Source organism: Mytilus californianus, unplaced genomic scaffold (genome assembly GCF_021869535.1).
Source record: "Mytilus californianus isolate M0D057914Y unplaced genomic scaffold, xbMytCali1.0.p SCAF_2, whole genome shotgun sequence".
Lineage (NCBI taxonomy): Eukaryota > Metazoa > Mollusca > Bivalvia > Mytilida > Mytilidae > Mytilus > Mytilus californianus.
This window is the reverse complement of record NW_026262668.1, coordinates 98,502,507-98,519,008: the sequence shown is the minus strand read 5'-3', so window position 1 is coordinate 98,519,008 and position 16,502 is coordinate 98,502,507. Positions and strand designations below refer to the sequence as shown.

At 31.8% G+C, this 16,502-nt stretch overlaps 1 protein-coding gene across 2 annotated transcripts; it reads left to right on the top strand.

Moving 5' to 3' along the window:
- Positions 1–2,407: 2,407 nt before the first annotated feature.
- LOC127730532 (uncharacterized) lies at positions 2,408–14,734 on the top strand. 2 transcript variants are annotated; one of them, XM_052238965.1, is made up of 8 exons: positions 2,408–2,492; positions 6,901–7,031; positions 8,497–8,547; positions 9,378–9,422; positions 12,715–12,759; positions 13,455–13,478; positions 13,935–13,988; positions 14,506–14,734. In XM_052238965.1, exons 2-8 carry the CDS (start codon positions 6,908–6,910, stop codon positions 14,580–14,582), a joined length of 420 nt encoding a protein of 139 aa, XP_052094925.1. In that variant the 5' UTR covers positions 2,408–2,492; positions 6,901–6,907; the 3' UTR covers positions 14,583–14,734. The 2 variants fall into 2 exon arrangements, with proteins under 2 accessions (XP_052094925.1, XP_052094926.1); XM_052238966.1 differs by lacking the exon at positions 12,715–12,759.
- The last annotated feature ends 1,768 nt before the right edge of the window (positions 14,735–16,502 follow it).

Sequence of the window (16,502 nt, the reverse complement as noted above, 5' to 3'; positions counted from 1 at the left end):
ACCAAGCAGGGATGTGGTCGATTACTTTAAAATGTAATTGATCAAATTGCAATTACTTTGGGTATTTAATGTAATCGATTACATTTCAATAACACATACATTCAATTGTAATCGATTGCATTAGAATATTTTTCTTTACAGTAATCATGATTACTTTGGATTACTAGTACTAATGTTCATATTGTATACTGTGATATTAAAGAAATTTTTATAATTAACAAAAAAAATAAAACATAAAAGACCTGAACAAATAATGAAAAATTAATTAAGTAGTTTTAATGTCTCCGGGGATATAATTGACACATACATATGTTTTACAGGTGTAAATCACTACATCATGTTTTAGACAAATAATAGGTGACTTTGAGAATAAAAAAATAATTATCTTAATTGCAATATCAATAAAGTTATAAGTAGTTTATTTTCATTTTGGATACTTGATATACAATGTAGTCAGGAAGCTTAAAATATTTATGGAAAACACAATATTTACAAATTGTAAAAAAAAAACGAAATAATTTGGTTCTAATCTCCATTATTATTTAATTGGGCTCATTTATGTCGATCATCAAAGTCAAAATTGGAATTAAATCCCCAAATCAATGTTCTATGTTATCGAATTTCCTTGTAGTTATAACAAAATATAGTGTAAAACTAAAATTTAGTTCATATCAGCATTGACCATCAGGAAACATAAAATGATTTCAAAGCATATTATTGTATCAGAAGGACTCAATCTCACAATGTAACATTTGGAAAGGAAAATTCATTTAGTGAACTGTTAACAAAATAAATCACAAATTTTCATACTATATGCCCAACTTGGTTATACTAAACTTTATAGAAGATATGATCAATCATAGTGAATGCTAGTTTGATATTTTGTCATATACACAATTTGTAATCAACAAGTAATCGTATGAATGTGATCTAAAAGTAATCTAAAAATAATCATGATTACACCTGTTTTTTTTTTACATTGTAATCGATTTGATTACGAATACTTGTAATCCGAAATAACAAGATTACTGATTACATTTTATAATATTGCAAAATGTAATCGATTACAGCTGATTACGATTATTGATTACGATTACCCAATGCCTGGTACCAATTAGCAAAAAACTATTATAAGTATTTGTGTAAAAAACATTTACACACAACATTTCATATTCCAACAGACAAAGTCTCAAACTCTCATTGTTTAATATGCAAAAATCATTATTTGGAATGTCTAACTAAAGAACTTGAGTTTTACAGCAAATCTGGGAATTCAACATTTACCCCTACATCATTTTCGAAAGAGGAGATTTTAGAAAATCTCAAATCGGTCATTCTCTCCTTTGGTATTGACATACAGAGGGCGATGAAAATCTCGTCTTTATAGTGGATACCGAAAGTGCTCAAAAATCAAGATGTCCCACTATAGAACTATTGAACGTTCTAACTACCTTTTTTTCTACAGTAAAAGTAAGCGCTCAGGAATATGTTACTGAAGTATATCAAACAAGTGTTGCCAATCAAATTCTGTTTTTTTAGATCATGAAAAAATTATATACTTTGTGAAGAGCCAGACCGATGATTAACTTATCAAATAACTTTTCAAATTAACAGGGTTGTGCATCTGAAACAAAATCGGTTCCAACAAATTTACGGTAAAGACTGAAAACGACACTACATGGTTTAAGGTCATCATCACGAATTGATCGATATATTATGTCTGTGTCTCAAATGATTAACGACACGCTTTAGCGGTCTTGGAATTTAAATACCAAAATAGTTGTCTGACCTGTAGATAAAGCAGTTATGTCTTATTGCCGTATGTGACATTTTATCTAAGAGTTTTGTAACCTTGATTTGTATCTTCTTAGAGCATCGGTAAACTACTGTTGCCTTTAATCCACATATTTATACATTTGCGTCTTTTTTGCATGTTTTATTACTTCATTCAAGAATTTATATTATCCTACATAGAAAACAAATCTTGAAATATTAAATCTATTGGAAGGAGCAAGAGCCCTACAATAATCAATAAAGTAAAATGTCCTAAAGACAATAGTTGCTGTGATTGTTAGTTTTTTTCAGTGTTTGGTATGTATAGTTATCAAATACAAAAAGAAACAGTACACGGTATACCTTTATACGACTGAAGGCTTTGTATAGCAATTGAAATTTTTTCTCCAAAATAGAAACGTAATACACTGAAGTTGGTTGCAAGATAATACTAAACTCTACATAAACTTTCGTTTATAGGTTGACTGCCTCAAACCATTCAAACTTGTAACAGATGATGAGAAATACTCATATTAATCATGTTATATGTTTCTGCGAATTAAACAAACAGCTTTAGGACCCTTGAAAATCTTACTGAAGATGTTTCATGGGTGTCACATGGTTTTAGGTTATCCACGTTACTAGTGGGCGTCAAAGGAATGAATCTACAGTTATAATGTCTTCTTCGTCATTCTGAAAGTTACAGCGCTAAGGTAAAGGTAAGACATATATTTTCTCTTTAATTTTGACAATCTGTTTTATACATCTTTTATATTATGCGTCTACTTATTCTATTAGTTTTGCTCCTTGTTCTTTGCGTTTTGTTATTGTTATACCGTTCCCAATGAAGGATTAAAAATAACATTTCAGCGAAAGTTCTATTTTAGTTCAGTTGGAACATATTTCATTTGCTCAGATACCAATCACGAATTGAATGACCGTTATGGAATATTTGTTTCATAGATGACGACCGACCGTATAAGACTTATCGACCGGTTTGTACTTACATAGCAACACGACGGGTACCACTAATTGAGCAGGATATGCGTACCCTTTCGGAGCATTTGATATCACCCACGGTTTTTGGTGGGTTTCGTGTTTCTCAGTCTTTAGATGTCTATTTTGTGTTTTGATTACTGTTTGTCATTTGATATTTTTTCATTTTTTGACATGGCATTGTCAGTTTGTTTTCGACTTTCGCCTCTTTTTTAATGATACTTCTATATTTGATAAGTTGAATAATGAATCAATTTTTCAATGGCAAGTTTAATAGTTCTAAAACAAATGGACAGTCATTTTGGATACAGCTAAGTTTTTCTATGAGCTTATTTATAATGTCGGATTAAAATTATGTATTAAAAAAGAAATGAAGCGAATCTTTACGATTAACACCGCAGCGGCAAGACGGATCAGAAATGATATTGACTCTATAGAGATCATGATTTAAGAGAGAAGTAGAACATCGAAGTTGGGTAAAAGGAATATGTAGCTTGCGAATTCAAAAGCACATTAGGTTAAGTATTGGTGCATACGTTTCTTGGTTTGGATTTAAATTTACCAAAAAGTAAAATCACAAACATACTGAACTCCGAGGAAAATTTAAAAAGGAAAGTCCCTAATCAAATGGTAAAATCAAAAGCTCAAAAACATCAAACGAATGAATAACAACTGTCATATTCCTGACTTGGTAAAGTCAAATATATTTACAACACGGTTTGAAGCATCAGCAGTTATTGTTTTATATTTGAAACCATTTGTCAAAATACAAATCTGAATGTTATTAATCTCAATGACGCTTTAGGCTCGACTGAGCCATCATAAATACAATGTGCAGATCCTCACTTTTATTGAATTAATTGGGCTAAATCCAATGTTTATTATACGATAAGTGCGTTGAAGGTGAAGCGTATTGGACTTAAAAGAGAGGAGAAAGATACCAAAGGGACAAGAAAAAGACAAAAAGACAAACAACAGTACACAAAACACAACATAAAAAATTAGAGACTGAGAAAGAAAGTTTAAGAATCAGCCCGGAACCACGATTTGGTAGCATGTAGAATTTGGAATACAGTGAAGGGAATATTACAGGAATAAAGAGTGTAACATTTTTTTTATATCTGTCTTCACATTCGCTTGTTCATTAACTCATCAGAAGTGACAAAATTATCCACATCAATATATTTTCAAAAACAGCAATTACTATTGATGAGATTCAAAAGTTTAGATAAGCACAAAGCACGTCACTTGTTTACCTACATATTAGTGATGATCACCTTATTAGTTTGATCAGAGGACGCATAATGAGCGTGGACAAAAACGTACAATAAAAAACCCAACCTAAACAAGCACTTATTATATCCATAAGGCAAGATAGGGAAAGACATATTATTAAAGCAATTTAGATTTCTTTTCGTTGAGACTTGGGGTTTTTCCCTGCCTTATAGTTATACTATTTCTATGTTCAAAACTGGTTAGTGAGATTAGTTGTATAACGGGTTCTTGTATGGGATATAAATATATTTGCACGTGAAATACTTTGGCGGTTTAAAGTTAGAGGTTCCGTTATATTATGTAAAGAAATTTTTTGGTTGTCACTTCCTTGAAAGGTGCTTGCCGTTTATTGTTGCATATTAATGTATGATAACAATATCAAGTTTGATTTCAGTCCATTTAAATGTATTTTGTATTTTGAATATTGTTGTTATAATATATTGGTTTATAATGTTATTAAACATTGTTTGCTAGAAAAGAGAAAAGTTACTGCGAGCAACTAAACCTATACCTAGAGTTTTGTTTTATTAATTATACCAAGGATTTTAGTAAAGAAATGTTTTAAATTCGGACGAGCATGGCAAGGGAGAATTTAAGTGATATTAACGTGTAAAATAATGCTGACAGGTAACGAAATCAGTCGTAAAGTGCACTCCTTGCACTAGGCACACATTGCAATCCTTGCCTTGTAGTTGTTGATAATATTGTGTTAAACCTAAATAACAAACAGAATCATCCAAGGGACAATTTTTAAGTTGTCAGCTTTGATTACAACATAACTATATACAACTGAGGGGAAATATTGGTTCATAAGGAATCATACATTTGCAATCCCATAATCAATGTCTATTTTAACTGAAAAAAGTACGTAAAGTTATTGTACCGATTTAAAAGTTTTTTTTGTAGAAATAAAAGCAACACTTTCAATTAAATCAACGGCACTTCTGCAAAAAACCATCTAACTACATAAAAGGAAGGAACATCATTGAACAAAACTTCTTAAAAAGGGAAAAGAAAAGTCCCCTTGTTTGTCATATGGATGAGTACGGGTATAAAGAATATTGAGGTATATTTTATGGGAAAAAAAATAAACGGCAGTCACTGTAACAATGAATTTATTAAAAGGATCTTTAAATTGGTAAACCTCACTTGGTTATTATTACAACTGGAACATCGGGACTCTTTACAAAACATATCCCATAGGTCTTCGTATTTCTATCTTTATAGTCGTCATTTTTGCTATATGTTCAAAGAAAACAACAAAACTAAATTTATTTACAAAGAAAAAATGCAGTATTTGCTTGGACAAACGGTGACACTGGTTCTTTTAACACTGTTATCCGATGAAAAGTTAGCGTACACATGTATTGAAACACGTCAAAACCTGTCTTAAAAGGGAGACAACTGGTATTATTTCTTATGGAAAATTATGTTCTTAAAGTCCAATCAGTGGTGTACGGGAGGCATTGATATCCATTTATATGTAAAGCATAGGATTTATAGACAAAAGTTTGTCGCACGGAAACACACAAAAAAAAAAAAATAAATAAAAAACAATTAACATTCTTAATCCCATATTTTTACATATTTTATGTTTGTCATGACCATATAGGCTAACATGTTTAAGTTAATGACCGTGTATGTACGAAATTGGAGAATACTTTAATGCGTCATGTAAATGTAAGCTAATTTGGTAAATTCAAGATGCAAATCAAACCATTAAAATAAAATAGATAAATAAAATTCTAAATTCAAGTTAAAACTAAAATGAAATGAAATTTTGAAATAATGGGGTGCTGAATTGAACCCTGGCAACAGATGTCAATCAACATGAGAAACTACGTTTGAGGTGTAAATGAAGATTACATGAATTAATGTTCTAAATTAAACAATAATATAGTAATACATCAAGTTCATCAGTACTGGTGCAGCCTATAATGTTCTCCCTAGTAATGAACTCTTCTAAAAGACTGTCATAACATTATTTATCGGAACACTATGACTGTTAATCCGTTATCACTCGTCCGATGGACGTCGTACTGTGGTAAATTGTGTTTATAGACTGGCGAAAAGTTGTAAATCCAGAAGCCGTGACAGGAGTTCTATAATGAGGTTAGGGACACAGAAATCTGGAAAATAAAACATAAAACAGCAGTATCGATAAACTAAAAGAGGAGGGATGGATGTGTTTACATTATTTATGCATACAATAAACTCAACAATCTGACCTTAGATATATTCAGTTACTTCCTAGCAGATCATGCATTCAGAATATTATGAGGAGTGCTATAGCTGTTAAAATTGATATGCCGTGTAATCGAATTAAGACATGCGCGTTACATTGACATGTGTATGAACTGTCGCAAGTCTTGCTTTCCTCTGATAAACGATTTAACGGTCAAGTCCTGTAAATCGAATTATTTTATAAGTAATTTTGTCACAACTCTTTATCCGTAGTCAAAAATAGTGATTGACCAACCAGTGCCGAGAAAGCATAATGGTAACAAATAAATTCTGAAATATAGTTTTTCCCCTTTTGCCGCCACCAAGCGATAACTGCAAAGGCTTCACATAATTCTGATGCATAAGATTTCGTTCAATGTCAGCACAGTGTTGTTTATTATTAAATTTTATGTTTTGAGTAGATCGGACTTAATGTAAACACCCTTCTACTTTAAGTAAACGGGATAAAAATAAATCCTTCTCCAAATACATGTCGAACAACGTCGAAATACAGATCAAAATGAGAATACAAATATATGATAATAAACAATAAAAAAAAAAAATAACCTACCCTTAATTCTATTTATTTTGGTCGTAAAGAAATGAAGTTATTGATGATTATCTTCTTTTCAGGAACAAAATGTATGCACAATATTTTCTTTGGGCACTGTTAGGCTTATGCTTTATGAATGGAGTGCTGACAGCTATAGTACCGGGCCTGGATGCTGCACGTATGAATGCTCTAATGAGCCCACCTGGACAAGGTATTTTCATTGTGTCTTATAAGCGTGCCAGCAATATTTGCACTTCTTAAATTATCATGTTTAATTATATGAATATTGATTTACATTGAGATATCTCCTTCTGGAAAATAGCATTTTTTTTCAATGTCTAGTTCCGTAAACGTGTGACTAGATATTTAAAATAGTCTTTCCTGTGTTGTAACTAAATTGAAGATTATTTGACTGCTATTTCAACTGCCTTATTGTGGCGTATGAAATATATTGCATATACATTCTCGGTCCCTTTCATCTCTCACTAAATAATACAAAATTTGGTGACTATGTTGAACGAATATACCCAATCGAACTAGAGATAAAGGATACTACAGTTACAGTTAAGTCTGCCTCATATTTTGACTTACATCTAGAAATTGACAATGAGGGTCGGTTGAAAACAAAACTTTACGACAAAAGAGATGATTTCAGCTTCCCAATTGTGAACTTTCCATTTCTATGTAGCAACATTCCAGCAGCGGCTGCATACGGAGTATATATCTCCCAATTGATACGATATTCCCGGGCTTGTATTTCCTATCATGATTTCCTTGATAGAGGATTGCTGCTCACAAGGAAGCTATTAAACCAAGAGTTCCAAATGGTGAAGTTGAAATCATCCCTTCGTAAATTTTACGGACGCCATCACGAGTTGGTTGACCGTTATGGAATAACCGTTTCACAGATGATATCGGATATGTTCCTTATGTCGTAACTACAATACCCTTCCCTTTTCACGAATGTGACTTACCGAATTAGACTATTTACCGGATTTGTAATAACATAAGCAACACGACGGGTGCCACATGTGGAGCAGGATCTGCTTACCCTTCCGGAGCACCTGAGATGACCCCCAGTTTTTGGTGGGGTTCGTGTTGATTAGTCTTTAGTTTTCTATGTTGTGTCATCTGTACTATTATTTGTCTGTTTGTCTTTTTATTTTTGGCCATGGCGTTGTCAGTTTGTTTTCGATCTATGAGTTTGACTGTCCCTCTGGTATCTTTCGTCCCTCTTTCATAAACACTTACGCGCATTTATGCACATGTCGTGACGACATTTGATGCCTATACATGTTGTATGCACTTGTTTATACAGTTCCATCCATGCACAAAATGTCATTTTACAAAACTATAAGAAAATTGTCCAAAATGTAGTAGTTGTGTAACCTTTCTGCCTAAATTGATATAAAGTCACTGACTGATAAATATCAGTTATCGCTATTTGATTATTTTGTGATAATCTTGCATATCATCCTACTCGACATTGCAACCGAGAAATACTCTCTCGTTTAAAAAGCTATCCATAATCTATAATTATGAAAGGAGGAGACGATAATGAGATATGAAATTATACAAATCGAACTTTTATAAATGAAATAAGTTGATAAGTAGGACAAGATATCCAGTAGCAAACAAGATAAATTACAGCAGTTACTATAATTTTACATTTTCAGGTAACCCTTTAGCAGCAAAAGATACCATTGGTCAATTCCCAGGACTAAGTAGTATGTTAAATGCATTATGTTTCCCGTCTTTTATTACTTTAGGTCATATTTCAGGCCATTGTATCCATTAACAATTTGTGAATGTTTCACAACATTTATTGGGTTATATGTAAGATGACAAAACTTTGCCACATTCAATACAGTAAATTTTTTTTTAAATAAGCCATTAGCTAAAATTTTCTGACTATTTAAAGTTTTAAAAAAATAGTTCGGGAACTATTACATTGCAACACTTATTTTTAGTTTCCTTGACTAAAATTCTACAAAGTGGTTTATACAATTACATGTATTTAATTTGTATTTGATTATCTCCAGCACTGAAATGTACCAATGAGAACCTTGAATCTTTGGCCAAAAATGCAAGTGTACACATATTATTGAAACAACTGATGAATATACCTTTAACTTATATCAAATTTAACACAAAATTCTTCAATAAAACGAATTCTATTAAAAATCGTATGAATAATCATCAATGTTCGATTGAAATGTATGATTTGACCCGAAAACAATTTTTAAAACACAACTTTACAAACCGTAATTTCTTGAAAACAGAAATGTTGGTACCTAACCTAAAATTTTACATTCTGTAAAATGATTAATTATTGTTAAACATGATTTATTTATACATTGCAATTATATTACAAACATTTTCATTTAACATAAAACATCCTTTAATTCTATTGACAGAGGTGCGTTTTTATCGGCAGTCAGGAAAACATTATATCTAAGACAAGTCTTTCAAAAAAAAAATTTTATTCATACCATTTCAATCTAAAAAATGCAAAATAATAGTAAAACGTACATTTACATATTCTTTTTATTTTTAGATACTGTCTACTCTAGTTCAAGCTTTCCAGGCCAAATGTCACCAGGTATATAATCATTTTCAGATACAAATTTCCTAGAATCTTGAATCTGACTGCAATTATAATTTACGCCATGATGCCATTAAATGTAAATGGGTATCCTGCATTTATTATGATTTACCATTAAATAATGTTAAATTGCTGATTCCCTAAATTATTGAAATAAATCAATTTGCATTTACCATAATATCATGGTGCAAATAAGATTAATCCAAACCGAATCGTGCTCACGCCCTCATGGGTGTATATTATACTTGGAACTAGTTACTTCTCTTACTAGGAGAACAGTTTCAAAGATTAGCTGCTCTCCTAATTGATTTGCTCGGAACTATCGGTTTAATATGCATTTCAAAAAGAGAGGCGAAATACATCAAAAGTGAATTCAAACTCATAAGTCGAAAACAAACTGACAACGCCATGGTAAAAAACGAAAAACGATCAACAGACAAACCATAGACTTGGAGTGCTTTTCTTTCTAACACAAACGATGCAAACGGCTAAGCGCGCACATGTTTTGATCATTTGTTTCTAACATACGTTTGCAAAGTTTACATAAACTTTTCAAACAGGGTCAGTAAACACTGATTTAACGATGTATTTGTTTCTACTTTTGTAGCGTTTAGAAAGCAACAACAAACGCCACACAACGTTTACAAAATTTTGGTTAGAAAGAAATGCACTCTAAGTATACAAAACACAACATAGAAAACAAAAGACTGAACAACACTCATTACACTTCTATCAAACTTGCAGTAAAACTCTTGTATTATAAAGCTTCCTATTTGTATGACTTCCTTTCGATTTACCTTCGCAGCTGCTCATGACTGCTGCACCTCAGTGACATCATAGCCTTTTCACTACAGAATAAATAATTTTATAGTTTTTTTTTGAGAAATTTTGTTTTCAAATGGGTAAACTGCATACATAAACACAATGTACTGAAAAGTTACAAGATTTTGCTGTAACAATCAAAAATACAAAATGTAATGTTATTAATGAAATTGCATATTTGGGGTTTATCTATGTCAAATGTGTCTATTGGATTCCTTTTTATGGAAAAACTTAACCTTTAATGTCAAATTGGAAGCGTCTGCATTAACATTTTTGCTGTAAAAAAGAATTTAATATCATATATAATTATAAACCTGTTGATACTAATTGTAATGCTTTTTTGTTATTTAATGTTAATCGGGGTTATATCTGGTCTATATACCAGCTTTGATAAGTGTTTGGTATTACTATAAATTTTCACTTCGTACTATGAACATCAAAATTATTTATTTTGTAAAAATATTTTCTTTCTCTATTTGAACTGTACACGTATACCTAACAACAAAATTATTTTCATTTACCTGTGTTTAAAGTAATTGCAAATGGCTGATATTTTTGTTCGAGCATATTGTTTTTCTTAAATTAGTTAACATTTCATAGCAGTATAACGTGTTACTTTTATTATTCTTCCCTTAGTTTATTTATTTTGTATTTACATTGTATCATAGATCAAATTTATTTGTTCAGTGTATGTTCACTGGTGTTAATATGTCTTTTGATTGAGTTAAGACATTTCAGTTGATATTTTATAGTGTGGGTTTCTATGTTGTGATGTTACACTATTGTTTCAGAAAAAGGTGAAGGTTTGATACCATTAAAACGTTTAAACCCGCTGCAATTGTTTAAATCTGTGCGTATTGCTATGTGTTTCTTTATTCTACATTGGCTAGAGGTATAGGGGGAGGTTTGAAATCTCACAAAACATGTTTAACCCCGCCGCATTTTTGCGCCTGTCCCAAGTCAGGAGCCTCTGGCCTTTGTTAGTCTTGTATCATTTTTAATTTTAGTTTCTTGTGTATAATTTGGAGTTTAGTATGACGTTCATTATCACTGAACTAGTATACATATTTGTTTTTGGGGCCAGCTGAAGGACGCCTCCGGTTGCGGGACTTTCTCGCTGCATTGAAGACCCATTGGTGGCCTTCGGCTGTTGTCTGCTCTATGGTCGGGTTGTTGTCTCTTTGACACATTCCCCATTTCCATTCTCAATTTTATTTGCACCTGTCCTAAGTCAGGAATCTGATGTTCAGTAGTTGTCGTTTGTTGATGTGGTTCATAAGTGTTTCTCGTTTCTCGTTTTTATATAGATTAGACCGTTGGTTTTCCCGTTTGAATGGTTTTACACTTGTAATTTTTAGGGCCCTTTATAGCTTGCTGTTCGGTGTGAGCCAAGGCTCCGTGTTGAAGACCGTACTTTGACCTATAATGGTTTAATTTTATAAATTTTGACTTGGATGAAGAGTTGTCTCATTGGCACTCATACCACATCTTCTTATATCTATAAAATCTATATCAAGGATTCACTTTCTTGCGATAACAGTTAGGACTGGAATTATTCTATTAACGTAGGTAAAGATTTGTGATTTGCATGTAGGAATTTGTTATTTGAAAAGGTTACAGTGATTCTTCTTATGAAAGGAAGCAAATTTTCATTGTTAGTTATATTAAATTCTAAACATAAGTATCAGATGAGGAATTTATATTTATGTTAAAAACGTTTCATCAATAGAAATGATAACTTCTTTAGTTTTTTAAAGTTCATTTATTTATCAAATGATATTGTTAAGCAATATGAATGTTCACTTCCATGAGCGGCATCATGAACAAATGAATGTCACAAACCTAAGTCAAGAGGATACAACTTTGATGGCTTGTTCCTTGTTCGGAAAATGCAGAACATATTGAAGTTATCTTTTGGTTTTATCAGCTCTTCAGCGTTTGTATTAGGTTTTGGATTTTCATCTAGTTTGTCCTCGAGCAACACGGCAGCAATATTAATGTTCAAAATGCGCATCTGGTGCAATAATACAATTGGTGCCTTTATATATTCACACGGGTCAGAATTTCTATAGTTTACCTCGGAGATTCCAAAATTCTCTGTAGAATTATTAACTTTGTGCTAGCATATATTCAATGCAAGAAAAAACGAATTTTATCTAAATGGTATGAAGCCTGATGATTTTACGATTGGAATATTTGATCAGTTAAACACAACTATATGAAATTTGAACGACAGCAAAAGTGTTGGTACTTACATTAAAAATTGCGTAGATTGTATAAAGATTCATAAATGTTTAAACACAATTCATTAATACATTTCAATTGTATCACAAACATTTTCATTTAACGTAAAACTTACTTTAACTACTGTTGACAGTGGTGCATTTTTATCGGCAGTCAGCAAAACTTTTCATGTATACCATTACAATATACAGAATGCACAATATTAGTATGTTTCTATTTTTAGATAATGTTTTTTCCAGCTCCAACTTCCCAGGCCAATTGCCCCCAGGTATAACAATTTCCGAATACAAATTCCCTAGAATCTTGAATTTGACTCTGCATGCAATTACAATTTACACCATGATGCCATGAAATGTAATTGGATATCCTGCACGTATTATGCGTTATCATAAAATGTCAAATTGCTGAAAGATTCCTTTGATTATAAAAATCTATCAATTAGCATTCACCATGATATCATGGTGTAAATAAGATCAACCCAAACTGAATCGGACTAACGCTCTCATGGATGTATATAAACTCATCATAGATATTAAGTATATTATAATTGGACTAGTAAATACCTTGCTAGGAAAACAGGCTCAAATATTAGCTGCTATCCTAAATGATTTGCTTGAAACTATCGGTTTATATATATTTCAACACTCATTATGTTTCTTTCAAACTTGCAGTTGAACTCTAAGAACTCTTGAATTATTAACTTTGTGCTTATCTTATTGCATGCCGGGAAATGTGCATACGCCATCATTCTTCCTAATACAGTTAGGATAAGTTCTAAACTCTCTTCAAAATTGTCAGAATAATTTCTCATTGAATTTTTATTAATTCTCAGCAGGTAGAACTATACTTCCTCAAATATTTGAAATAAAATGTAGATACATTTTGACTGACCACTTTATGATTGTAAAAGTTGTTTAGGACCAATAAATTACCTTCATAATTCATAACATGTTTTTATTTCAGGATACGTATATACAAGGAGAGTCAGTGAGTACCTATCATACATTTTGCATATTCATATTGTTAAATAAATACCGAGTATATTGAGTTTAGAAGTCAGCATTCTGAACTTTTTAAAAGTACAGTACGCTAGAACAAAAAGCCCAAAAATACAGCGAAAGGAGACCTTTAACACAAAATCAAATTAAAAAACAACACTAAATTAAAATCTGAAATATTTTTCAATAATACAAGAAAAGAAAAGAAAACACAGAACCCTGCTCAGGCAAAGAAAAATACCCAAACACATATAAAAAAACATAACAATACACACTTAAAAAACCCAAACAACATAAATACAATGAGGCGATTTGTTCTGTATCTTTTATCTATGTAGATAAATATTCACAGATATTAGTAATACAGTTGTGAAAAACTGATCTAAAACTAAACCTATCCATGTGTTATAAGATAAGATTTCAATTATTTTTTTATCATTTTCAGGAACAAGCATGCCAAACATCGCATACCCTACATACCCTACATATCCAACTGGGAGTAAGTATAAATCATTTACAGCGACTAACGTTTTTTTTAAGAAATATAGAAAAAAAACGGTTCACAATAACAAATTATCAAGACATGTCCACCTACACGTAAAATAGTTTTTTAATTTTTTTATCAAGCAACAACTATAGAAATAGAATTTTGATCTCGGGTGCCATTCAAAATACAAATGATGTTGCAATTATAATTGAAAATTTACGCACGTGCACGTGTTTTATTGGAATTAGAGCGTGGCTTTGTTAACAAATCAAATGAAGAGCGTCGTATTAGAATATGCGTTTAGTTTAATGATAAAGTATGAAATATTTGTTCATATTATTTCCCCTTATTTTTACGCTTTCACCTACATTGTATATGTCAAGCTTAACTTTTATTTTATAGACCATTTTAATCCACAAGACTATCTGAAATGAATATCTCAGAAAGAACAATCTTTTTCTTGAGGAAGTAAACTCAGTCGATAGCAAATATATCCGTTATACAACTATTTCCTATTGTTTTTTACCAGGCTATTACAGAAGAAGAACATTTAATAACAACCAAGGTCAGTTCCCGTGGATGTGGTATGCAATGTCTGAGATGTAAACCAAACATGCTACGGAACGATTACAATTTTTCTGTTTGACAAAATAACCTAACAATCATTTCTTTCTTTGCACTTTTAATTAATTTCTCCAGTATCTATATATATATATATATATCAGCAACTTAACTAACATGCTCTGTGTTATGATTAAGAATTGTCAGTATGATTTTTTTAATTAAAATTAATGTGTTTTTACTGTCTTCTTTCTTCAAAAGCAATGTCTCAGTTAACCATGCCATTATTTATCTTAATTCATACAGAATACATGAACGATAGAAAAATGTCAAAAATTCGGACAAATTCATAAACTTGCCATTTATTGAACTAGATTTCAAATACAGTATTTATTTATTTCCTTTTTTCAACGTGATAGCTATTTCTCTCGGTTCTCTTCACCAGGTTTTGCTGTGAGAACCTTCATCGTGTCCATGCTTCGACACTAGCTAGTTAATATATAGTCAATGGGCCATTTGGAATATATTCGTGAAACTGAAATCCCCAGGGTTGTTCTAATGTTAATAAACTAGTCATAATTTAACTCGGAAAGCATCAGTATTATATACGATGATGCAATTTTCCCCGCGCACACCTTACTGTATGTGCACACTCAGTAGCTGTGAAGTAATTGGAGAAATTCACACAGGTTGGCTTTAATTGCTGGACATTGTGTACTAGCTGAGGTAAGACAAGTGATTGTGATGTCAATGAGACAACAAATCCAACAACACACACATAAAAACAAACAGCAAAAGATATTCAATCGTAGACGTGAATCTATTCAATATTTCAAGTGCTAAATCGCCTAGGGTCTAAAAATTAAATTAAACAGAGACTGTAAATGAGCTGCCATAATAAAAAATCCCCCAAAATGACAAACAATCACTAAGATGTGACAAAAGGTATCCACAGGTTCCTTTATTGGCACAAGAACTTAACAAGTGGCAGGATATAACTAGATGTTTTTAGATCTCAACCGTCTTCCTTGTATCTCGATCAAAAGGCTAATAAAAGGCTCATAAAAGAACATACATAAAACAGTCATTGTTTTTTCACATTTTGTCATACCGGGGCCTTTCATATATTTATATACTGTATGAGTTTAAGCATACATGTCTAGGGTATCTGTAGTACGATGCATACTAGAGGTCATGGCTACCTCCACCGTTGTACCATGGTCCACTTCTGTACTGTTGTTCTACTTATGAACGAGTATCAGCACAAAACCTAAAGACAGGTCTGTGAATTTAAGGTCAAGGGTCAATTATCAAATGTCATATTTTTATGTAAAAGGAAACTTTAACACCAAAATACTGTTGTCCTTACTATAAATAGTAAGGAAGGAATTGGCCAATAAATCAGACATGTGCTCACTGTACCTCATAATTAAGGATAAGGGCAGGTGATATGTGACCGACTGACAGGTACAGGATACACACGACCACTTTAGCAAATTTTGTGTAAAAAATCTTAATACAGCCGTTTAACTATAAAACTAGATGTAGAAATTAACGCCGCCATCGAAAACTCATACCAACGTCTCGCCTCCCTTTCATCCAGTTGAGACAAAATAGAAAGCCCTGATTTGTCGTCTGTTATTTTTATGTATCCCAAAACATTCTTTTCTACATACACTGCAGTGTTGGTAATCTCACATATTCTACTTTCTAGACTTCACGTATTGGTTTTTTTAAGAACATACTTCACTGATTTTGGTCTTCGTGATCTTGTTTATATTATCCGATTAGAAGGGTAAATGCTAGGCGGTTTCTAAATGTTGCCGTAATACAAAATGGCTATATAGTAGTGCCTTTATGAATAATTTCACCAATTCTGATACACAATACAATACAATACCAATATTTTGTTCATATGTTTTATCATCATTTAAAAACTCCATGCTGGAAAATGTATGATTAAAC